This window comes from Hyperolius riggenbachi, chromosome 10, assembly GCF_040937935.1.
Source record: "Hyperolius riggenbachi isolate aHypRig1 chromosome 10, aHypRig1.pri, whole genome shotgun sequence".
Lineage (NCBI taxonomy): Eukaryota > Metazoa > Chordata > Amphibia > Anura > Hyperoliidae > Hyperolius > Hyperolius riggenbachi.
The window spans coordinates 265,567,978-265,579,530 of record NC_090655.1 but is presented as its reverse complement, the minus strand read 5'-3'; the positions used below and the strand labels follow the sequence as shown (position 1 = coordinate 265,579,530).

The window sequence follows — 11,553 nt, the reverse complement described above, 5'->3', positions numbered from 1 at the left end:
GATAACTTGGGAACAAGCAGTGCTGGAGGTCTGCAATATGATACAGAAATGGAAAGGGGGTCCCCTCCCTACCCTACAAATTTGGGGGATTGTAGGAGGCCTGGCTGGAGGGATATTCAGCATGAAATGTAATGAATGAGGGGTGCATCTCTCTGCACATGCCCAGATCTCTGGTGACAAAGCAGCAATTATGGATCTCTATAGATGTATTGTTAAATAGAAGCTTTTATGACTTTTCCAGCAAATGTCTTTGTTCTCCAGTCAGAGATAGGCGTTGACCAAAAATCACCTTTTAATGAGGTTTATTGTTTCAGCTTATAAATATACAAAGTCCATAGTACAAATCTTCTAAGTAAAATAAAAGAGTTATTAAAGATCTTAAATAAAATAAGAATTAAATAAAGTTTCTTTGTCTTGAAATGTTTGTGAGAATAGTAGGACTTAGATATGTGTGCATCAGTCCAAAGTCCATCTAAGAATGACCAGCGTGTGTGAGCTCAACCCCCCTTCTCCTTATTTAAATAACAACCTAACTTCTGACGTCTCAGATTCCAAGCTGCCTTCTGATTGGTTGATTCAAATGATACTTTAGTTCTATCTACTAACACATATAAATTTATATACTAAACAAATGTACTTATTATTATAATCTATCTACTTATTACTAACTATATATATGTTCTTACATATAACTCACTATTCTAAAGATACTATAATTATTATACAAATACAATCTTGTTAGCTTCCTCATGTAACCCTATTCAGAAGTTTGAAAGAGAATTATACAAGTTACTTTGCCCAGCTCTAGCTCAAGGAATTTCCCTACCCCCAACTCTCAATAATAGAAACCAGATGGCTAGCTACCTTGTGGGGGAGAAAGCATCTCGTATTACTATGAGGGTCGGAATGGCATATGCTTCTCCTTTAAACAACTTTTTAAGACCGAAAAGAGATGATAAAGACTCTTGAACTATAATAGAAGCCAAACCACCTTTCCATAGATCCCTTGCTTACCTTACAATATTTCCAAATGGGAGATTACTTCCACTAGTTAAATAACCTCAGACATAAGTCTAATCAACAGGATCCTTGTCAATTAAACTTTATCAAAATATAATATTTCATGTATCCATATTTATCTTATGTTACCTCAGACATTTCCAACATTCAACACAAGTGTCTCTTAAGCAGTGATTTCAGTCTAAAACATTTCCCACACTCAGCACATCAATAGGGCTTCTCACCAGTGTGGGTTTTCTCATGTGAGACAAGTTGAAATTTCCGAGAAAAACTTTTCTGACACTCAGCGCATGAATAGGGCTTCTCACCAGTGTGTGTTCTCTCATGTACGACAAGACTTAATTTCTGAACAAAACATTTCCCACACTCAGCACAAGAATAGGGCTTCTCACCAGTGTGAGAGCTCCTATGAAAGACAAGGTTTGATTTATGTGCAAAACATTTCCCACACTCAGCACATGAATAGGGCTTCTCACCAGTGTGATATCTCTCATGACTGACAAGGTTTGATTTATTCACAAAACATTTCCCACACTCAGCACATGAATAGGGCTTCTCACCCGTGTGAGATCTCTTGTGTGTGACAATGTCTGATTTTTGTACAAAACATTTCCCACACTCAGCACATGAATAGGGCTTCTCACCAGTGTGAGTTCTCTCATGCGTGATAAGATTTGCTTTACGCCCAAATCTTTTCCCACACTCAGCACATGTATAGGGCTTCTCACCAGTGTGAGATCTCTCATGACTGGCAAGATTCGATTTGCGCCCAAAACATTTTCCACACTCAGTACATGAATAGGGCTTCTCACCAGTGTGAGTTCTCTCATGTGTGACAAGCTGCACTTTCAGCCTAAAACATTTCCCACACTCAGCACATGTATAGGGCTTCACACCAGTGTGAGATCTCTCATGACTGTCAAGACTTGATTTGCGCTGAAAACATTTTCCACACTCTGTACATGAATAGGGCTTCTCACCGGTGTGAGACCTCTCATGTGCGACAAGACCTGAACTAATCTCAAAACATTTCCCACACTCAGCACAAGAGTAAGGTCTCTCCCCAGTGTGAAATCTCTCATGTGTGACAAGGATTGATCTACTCACAAAACGTTTCCCACATTCAGCACAAGAATAGGGCTTCTCACCAGTATGAGATCTCTCATGTATGACAAGCTGCGATTTTCGGATAAAACATTTCCCACATTCAGAACACTTATATGGCTTCTCACCAGTGTGTATTCTCTCATGTGTGAGAAGAGTTCCCTTATATGCAAAATATTTCCCACACTCAGTACATGAGTAGGGTTTCTCACCAGTGTGAAATACCTCATGTCTAACAAGTTCTGATCTCTGTGCAAAACATTTCCCACACTCGGCACACGAATAGGGCTTCTTACCAGTGTGAAAACTTTCATGTGTTAAAAGCTTTGATTTCTGTGCAAAACTTTTCCCACACTCAGCACATGTATAAGGGTTCTTAACAGTGTGTAATGTCTCATGTCTAATAAGGTCTTGTTTATGTACAAAACATTTTCCACACTCAGTACATGAATAGGGCTTCTCGCCAGTGTGGGATCTCTGATGACGGATAAGGGATTGTTTATGTCCAAAGCATTTCCCACACTCAGTACACGCATAGGGCTTCTCACCAGTGTGAGATCTCTTGTGGCTGACAAGATTTGCTTTTTGAGAAAAACACTTCCCACACTCAGCACATGAATAAGGCTTCTCAATCGTGTGAGATTTCTCATGTGTAACAAGTTGTGATTTAAGCTTAAAACATTTCCTACACTCAGAACAAGAATAGTGCTTCTCACCATTGTGAGCTCTCTGATGAGTAACAAGTTGTAACTTAAGCCTAAAACATTTTCCACAATCAGCACATGAATAGGGCTTCTCACCAGTGTGGGTTCTCTCATGTGAGACAAGTTGAGATTTCCGAGGAAAACTTTTCTGACACTCAGCACATGAATAGGGCCTCTCACCAGTGTGAGATCTCTCATGTTCGACAAGACTTAATTTCTGAGCAAAACATTTCCCACACTCAGCACATGAATAGGGCTTCTCACCAGTGTGAGATCTCTCATGTCTGACAAGAAGTGATTTCTGAACAAAACATTTCCCACATGTGGAACAGGAATAACACACCCTGACAGTGAGAGTGCTGTCCTGTGTATGAGGCCCCTCAGGGTTAGACAGGTGAGGGGAGTCTGGGGGAATATTTGGGGCTACCAGGATATCTGCAGGAGACTCTTGTCCAGTGACATCACCATCCGTTGTACAGTCTGTGGATACAGAGAGACGAGTCTCTGAGAGGTTCCTGATGCCGGGACTCCGCCCTGCAAATAGAGAAACATCATCACTTCCTGTTAGAGAATTCTGAGGGGAGGAACAATTATCATTAGGGATGAAAGGAAAGAGGATGGTCGGCACTGCTGTACAACTTCCTTTATTTGGCAATGTGCAGACAAGTAGGCTGTGTGTTACATCATCACCTCACGGTCCATAAGAAGAGACTAAACACGTACCGGTGCGGGGGGGGGGGGGTAATGGTGGGTGCTAGTTGCTGGGGGCCTGGCGACAGTTTCACACACAAGCACTTCTTCAGAGGCTATGACAAGGGGGCGGGGCTGTGGCTATATCTGCTCTAGTTGGAGAAAGTGCTTACTGCTAACAGTAATCTGCAATCCAAGATGTGGGGAGGTCAGGGAGAGCGAGGCCAAACAACACGGCCGCTATTCCTAATGGAATTACAAGTCCTGCTGCAGCACTTAATTATACAAGCCACTAACATAATATCCCATGATGAATACAGGTCAGGCCATGCAGAGCAGAGAATCTGGCTGGAATAGTCAGCAGTGTGTGTTATGGTAAGGGTGTAGAGAGGAAGACAAATCCGTGTAGTGTGTAAGGCCTAGTACATGGCTGGATAGTGTAATGGGTAAGGGCTCTGCCTCTGACACGGGAGACCAGGGTTCAAATCCTGGCTCTGCCTGTTCAGTAAGCCAGCACCTATTCAGCAGGAGACCTTTGGCAAGTCTCCCTAACACTGCTACTGCCTATAGAGCGCGCTCTAGTGGCTGCAGCTCTGGCGCTTTGAGTCCGCCCAGAGAAAAGCGTGATATAAATGTTATTTGTCTTGTCTACATGGCGTCTATATGTAAAATCAGTGCTGCTGCTTCTCTTGGGAGGATTTCTCCCAATTTCCACCACTAGAGGGGGCTGATGTGTGTTATAGAACAAATGCAGGAAACACCCCATTTTCCCGGGAGAAGCACCAGTGATGTTATGAAGTGACGCTATGTGGCCACAAGGCCTTAAAGGGGGCCTGAACTCTCAGAGCTTCTTCTCTGCTCTAAAAGATAAACAACAGCATACTAACCTTCAAAGAAAAAAAAACATTTCTTTGTTACAGCTGATCCAAATCCTGCAATAAATCTGCAGTGTGTCTACTTCCAGCTTTCATGGAAGCAGACATATTGTTCGCATCCTGTGTTCACAAATTAGCTGCTCTGCTGTGGCAGAGAAGATTCCTGAGCTGACTCAGCTGAGCGATCAAATTACAGTTGCGCTTAGTCACATATGAGGGGGAATTAGACAGGCTAAAGTCACTAGATACATACAGGGTGCGTTTCTCTATGCTATCCTTCGGTCCTGTGCAAAAGTTTAGATCCAATTTAATGACTACACAGATCTGTTTTCTTTTTTACACCCTTAACTGCCATTCACTAAGTGCTTTTGAAAATAAAGAAAACCCCAAGAAACCCCTGTGAGGAGATGGGATAGTCCAAACTCAGTCGCTTCTGTCAAATTTCTACTACTTACCACAAGTGACAGCAACATAAGAGAAAAGTAATTGGGCTTGATTCATTAAAGGGTGCTAAGTGTTAGCTTGGCAGTGAAAAGCCCCTTAGCACTTGCAAAGGCACTTTACACGTGCTAATACGTGCGTAAAAGTTTAGCGCTGCGCACAAAACGCCTCACCGATGCACGCAAAATGTCGCACCGTCCGTGTGCTAAATAGCTTGATGAGCTATTTAATACGCTGACGGTGCGACGTTTCACACGCACCGTGCAGCGCTATATTTTGCACGCAATCAGAAACAGCTTTAGACGTGCAAACTACTTAGCACCCTACTTTGCACATCCACAGCTTTTTAGGCATGTTAACTAGGTTAGCACCCTTTAGTGAATCGAGACCATTGAAAGGATTAATGCACTCTGGGCATCAGCCAAGCAGAACGCAGCAGCTCCTACCACTTGGCAGCCGCATGGGCAGATCTGATGGGGAATTGTAGGCGAGTAGAGAGGTGGGAGTGGTGAGCCCGCCGCTGCTACTCCCCTCAGACCTGGTAACCAATGCAGCAGAGGGCGAGCAGAGTCAACCTCCACTGCGCGGTCTAGATGTCAAATGACGTGCATAGACACAGAAGCACTGGTGGCTTAAAGCGGACCCAAACAAAACATTTTTTTAATTCAAAATATTTAGTTGCACCACTCTGACACATACAAAGATAAATAAACACTCCTTCAAGCTTATGAGCATTTCAGTGCATGCTTTTCACCCTTCTCTTTTCATAACTAGGGTTATACAGGTGGCAGCCATTACTTCTGAGCTTAGTAGGAGGTTTTAGATCATGGGTGCGTTTGTCATCAGCTACCCTCTCTCACAGGGGTGTCGTCAATGTGAAATCTCACACAAGTTGAGATCACCTCCCCTATGACATCATCAGTAGCAGCCTGTGTTTTGTTTTTTATCTCCTCCACCAGTTTGCCAGATTCTGTCCCGGCAATATGAAAGGAAGGGAAGGGTTCCTCCAATAAATGTAAAATATTTTATATTTGTCATCATGCAGCTGAAAAAAGGCTGCTATTATTATTATAATTTAGAAAATAGATTTTATTTCTGAAATCCTGTATTTTTAATTTGGGTCCACTTTAAAGGAGAGCGTGACCAAATGCAACATTATACATACATACAGTATACATGAACTTCTTACAGCAAATACAAATCAGCGGATAATAACCCATTAACTATACTAAGAAGTAAAAAGGAGAGGGGGGGGGGGGGAGTGGGTAGAGGGAGAGAACAGACATATAACATAAGAAGTCAGATCACAAGGTTGTAAGGTCACACGTATGGAGTTAAATCTAGGTGCTGAAGAAATAGAAAAAGGAACGGGAGGACACCGGGAGCCCGATCTGGTGTATTATCGCAGATAAAAAAGTAAGTATAGAAAAGTATTCAGATATACTCACAAAGCCGGGTTGCACAACGCAACCAAGTAAACTTGCATGATAGGCGCCTGAGATTGGGGACTTCACCCTTCGTGGCACGTTACTCGACCTGATGAAGCGGTGGTTACCGCGAAACGCGTTGTCAATTTAAAAGTGCCCTATTAAAGTACTCTTTTTACGATACCCTGAGTGAACACTTTAAAAGGTAGGATCCGTCCTTACCTTTTGTTTTTTGTTTTATTAGATATATGCCCCTATAGGGGTTCCTTTAACCAGTGGTATACTAACTATCTTATAAGCACCCCAAGGGCGCCTCCTACCTCTTGTCATGGAGTTAAATCTAACTCTCTATAACGATCCCTTAGTTGTAAAGTATCCAACTTTTTTATCCAGTATGCCTCTCACCATACATTTTTTTAATACCACCTATTTTTGGTGTTAAAACTTCCTGTATAATCTGAAAATGTGACTGACTGGCCATGTGTTTTGCCTGATGATAAAAAAATGCACTGCCGGGTTAACTAGCGGTTCTCTGACGGCATATTTTTGGGCAGGGCATTTTTGGGTAGTTTGCTCGGCATAAATTAGCCCGCTTTGCGTTATTTCCTCAGCGCTGTTTATGATGTCACCTGCAGTCACCCCGTGTGACACAAAACTCACAGGTGACATCACCACACATACAGAACTATGCATCGGTATTTCTCTAACGCTAGGTACACACACCATACGTTTTTCGGCAGATAGATGGTTCGATAAATTCTGTCATGCCGAATATTATTTCTGATCCTTTTTCTGGTCGATTTCTCACTGAAGTGAATATAAATTGATAAGAAAAGAGAATTGAGTAATGTGCTTGACTGAACTTAGCTCTGTTGGCTCAATCCTAATGTGGTGGGGGTGTCTCAGCACCTTGCAGGGAAAAAAATTATAGGAGACAAATACAGGAGCGAGAGGCTCCCTTTGTCATATCGACTTGTTCATTTGGCACTTTTATTGGCCTGATGAAGCAGGCTTAGACCCGCGAAACGCGTTGCCTGTGCTAAATAAAAATCTTTTGTCACATACAAGGATTTCGTTATTGAGGTAAGCCACCTCATATTATTTCCTCGATTTTAAGCTGTTTTTAGATGCTTTTATTTCAACCAGGGTGCCTCTTTACCTCTAATTGTGGCTCAATCCTAAGTCAGGAGAGCTGGTGCAACTCCTCCAGGCAGGTACACCACCCCTGCTCCACACAGTGATACTTAGATACAGTAGAAGGAGGCACTCCACAGGCAGAAACTTGTGCTAAATTTTATTGCATGTCGATATACACTACATGTTTCACGCTCTGCCCTTCATCAGGTGATGAAGGGCGGAGCCCGAAACATGTAGTGTATATCGACATGCAATAAAATTGAACGCAAGTTCCTGCCTGTGGAGTGCCTCCTTCTACTGTATCTAAGAAAAGAGAATTGACCTGAGAATCATTCGGACGAAAAATTGACCGAAAAACGCATGGTGGGTACCCAGCATTACAAGAAACACATGCAGCTTATTTCTCTGTATATTTTTCATCTGGGCAATATATTATATTGTGCTGCACCCGGTGGTAACTCTTGTGAAGTCTTATTTACTAAAGTGATTTGAGATTTGCAAGTCCTGGTTACACAGAGCTACAATGTAAGTGGCTTTACCAGAATGTTCTTGTATGCAGAGAAATAAACTACATGGGATTTTTGTAAAGAGAAATACTGATGCATAGTTCTGGGCGTGTGGTGATGGCACCTGTGAGTTTTGTGTCACATGGGGTGACTGCAGGTGATACAACATTATAAACAGCGCTGAGGAAATAACGGAAAGGGATTTTTTAGTGTGTTATTTCTCCCATTCCCTTTCAGGTTTGTTGATATGCATTTCCTGTAGGAGGGGTTATAAATGTATGTATTTCCTGTGGGAGGGACTATAAACATATATGCATTTCCTGTTTATACGTCTCAGGGTCAGGCTATGACTAAACACACCTCACTGTGTGAGACGTGTCAGACATTTCCTGTGGGAGGGGTTATAAACATGTATGCATTTCCTGTGGGAGGGGTTATAAACATGTATGCATTTCCTGTGGGAGGGGTTATAAACATGTATGCATTTCCTGTGGGAGGGGTTATAAACATGTATGCATTTCCTGTGGGAGGGGTTATAAAGGTGTATGTATTTCCTGTTTGTACATGTCAGCGACAGGCTATGACTAAACACAAATCGCTGTGTGAGATGCGTCAGCCATTTTCTGTGGGAGGGGTTATAAATGTGTATTTATTTCCTATTTGTACATGTCAGCGTCAGGCTATGACTAAACACAAATCACTGTGTGAGATGCGTCAGCCATTTTAAGTGGTAGCCCACCCCCTTGTCAGAAGCACTTGTGCACTGCCGTCACAGCAACCAGCACCCACCATTATCCACCCCCGCACTGGTACGTGTTTAGTCTCTTCTTATGGACTGTGAAGTGATGACGTAACACACAGCCTACTTGTCTGCACACAAATAAAGGAAGTTGTACAGCAGTGCCGACCACCCTCTTTCCTTTCTGAATAATGTATTGCTGAAACTCTAGCCAGAGCACGCCATCTCTCTGCAAAAGCGGGGGTGATCCAGATATTGTCCCTTCCCCATCTAGAGTCATAGTGGCAGTGGTATTGTAAATCTTCATACATATATCATTAGGGACGGTCAGGGAGCTGCTGATAATTCCAAATTGATGCAAAGTTTATGCAGATTGGAAAAGGACCAGATGTAGCAGCTGCATAACTCTGCATATAATTAGCATACAATTTGCACCATCTCAGAGTTATTGGCATCTCACTGGCCATCACTAGTCATCAGCCTGACAGGGAACTGCAGAAAGTAATGTTCCCATCTTTGCAGATAATACAAAATCATGCACCATATGGACAGACAGATGGCAGATGACACTTTATATAAATAATACACATCCATCCATCAAATACAACCAGAAATAAGGATCGCTGTCCTGAACCCGCACATATTGCAGTTGATTCAGAAGAAGGCAAAAAAACTTTACAGATTTGGGCCAATTAGCCTTAAAGTGAATGTGTACCGCTATAGAAATAAAAAAGTCAGATACTCACCTAAGGAGAGGGAAGGCTCGGTCCTAATGAGCCTTCCCTCTCCTCTCCCGGTGCCCGGTCCCGCGCAGGATCTCCCGTAGCAGTATTTGACCAGTTCGGTCAAATACTGCCACTTCCGCTGCCGAAGGGATGTTTCGGAAGCCTTCGGGAGCACTCGGGCTCCCGAGGACGGGGCCGCTCCATACTACGCATGCGTAAGCGCCCTCTATGACGCACTCGCGCGTACGTAGTATGGAGCGGCCCGTCTTCGGTGAGTATCTGACTTTTTTATTTCTATAGCGGTACCCATTGGCTTTAAAGCAAATCTGAAGTGAAAAACTTATGAGATAATGAATTGTATGTGTGGTATGGATCATAAATAAAACATTACTAGACACAAAAAAAAGGAGTTTCATATTTTTACTTATATAGCTTTATTTATAACATTGCATAAGACTGACACAGTTGCAGTTTAGAATCCACATTATGGGCTTGATTTACTAAGACAAATAGCATACCAACTCTGATAAGACATGTTAACTCTGATAAGGCATGTTAACTCTGATAAGGCATGCTATTTGTCTTAGTGAATCAAGCCCAATGTATTTTAAGCTGGAAAGCAAAGCAGAGCTAATGACTCTGAACTCCCATGCATTAAAACCTTTTCTCAAGCTGTCTCTCAGGGTTTCCTGGCAGGTTAAGCTCATCAGAAAACAGGACTGAGTTGGACAAAGCTAGCCTAGCCCAGAGAAGCTTCTGTTTGCATAGATATCAACTCAAGCTGTACTGGCAAACAATCTGCGTAATATGTTGGCGCTTTATAAATACAATAAATAATAATAATAATAATAAATAATAATAATAATATCTGTGCTACTAACGTTCTGTTTTTTCATCTGTGCTACACATACAAATCATTATCTCATATGTTTATTTTTGCTTCAGATTTGCTTTAAAAAGGGAAAAAAAATCCTCCCTAACCCCAGATGGCACTCGGATAATTACCTGGATCTACTCTGCCTGGAATTTCCATATTCTTCACACCATAAGCTTTAGAGGACTAAAACAAGGGGGGGGGGGATCTGAACCTGGCGTGTCCATGGTACAGGGGCATCTTGTGGAACTTCTCCCCCCCATGCTGTCTCTACGGCACAGCCAGCAAATGGCAATACCCTCTCCCCCCCCCCCCCCCCAGTTAAAGTAGCCTCCACTGCCCTATTGTCTATTTCCTAGAGGGGGAATAGCATTTAACTCCGGCGGTGATTTGGGCGACAGCAGGGAGAGCCGTCATTCAGCTGTCCTGGTGCCTAGATCACCGGCGGTGCACACATATGTAGGCTCCTCTCTGGCTGCCAATACTGAGGATGTCCCCACTGCCTACCTTATACTGAAGGCTCCCCCCAGACCCTCCATAAGCTCCTCTCTGTTATAATTCACCTTTTTGGTTCAACACCAGTAACTTCTTAGAGTTGCACCTCACAGACTGTGAGATAACTTGACTCTCCCACAGCAAGCATTATTGGAGATAGACCGTTCTCAGTCGTCTTCAAAGTACAAGTTGTTTATTCAGGAAACAGATATACAGATACAGTTCATCACATCTTAGCCAAGCAGATTCTCATGTTGCGTTACGAGCTCTTGATCACCTTCCTGTTGAAGGTAATGAGGTCATCTTCTTATGTCTATCCTATGTTACATCCTCTAGACTACCTATGTACAGCATACGTCATATCAGAACAGAAATGGATTACATAAAGGTTTAAGCCAGCAGGGACAGGTAGCAAGACAGAAAGAGTGCTACTCCCTACTCCGGCTGTGGGTTTTATACGAACCAGAAAGAGTTAAATGTGACCCCATCTGATCCATCTATGATTGGTTCAGATCCCTTGTGATGTCAGGACACACACCTACTCGATTAATATTCTATAAGATATTATGCCCTAGTTGCAGGAATGTTACATATATGTTTTATAAATATGGCCTATGTTGATTGTTCCCATAGTCCATTTGTCTGGGGCAGTGTAGGCCTAAGACCTTGGACTAGGAACATCTTCTCAGTATCTGCTTGTATCATCTGCTTCAAGCAGACACTGAGATGCTTCTGCCTGCATCACGAAAACCTCTATTTAAAGGTATACTCTGCGAACAAGCCTTTTACCTAAAACTCAGTCCAAATAACTGAGGC

The 11,553-nt window shown here is 42.7% G+C and overlaps 1 protein-coding gene across 1 annotated transcript in view; it reads right to left on the bottom strand.

Moving 5' to 3' along the window:
* Nucleotides 1-314: 314 nt before the first annotated feature.
* The window catches only part of LOC137535386 (zinc finger protein 585A-like), a 764,031-nt gene continuing 752,792 nt past the window's right edge, over nt 315-11,553 (bottom strand). The window contains exon 6 of the mRNA XM_068257216.1: nt 315-3,362. Within this exon, the coding sequence (XP_068113317.1) occupies nt 1,228-3,362 (2,135 nt within the window). The 3' untranslated portion in view covers nt 315-1,227. The remainder of the gene's footprint in view (nt 3,363-11,553) is intronic.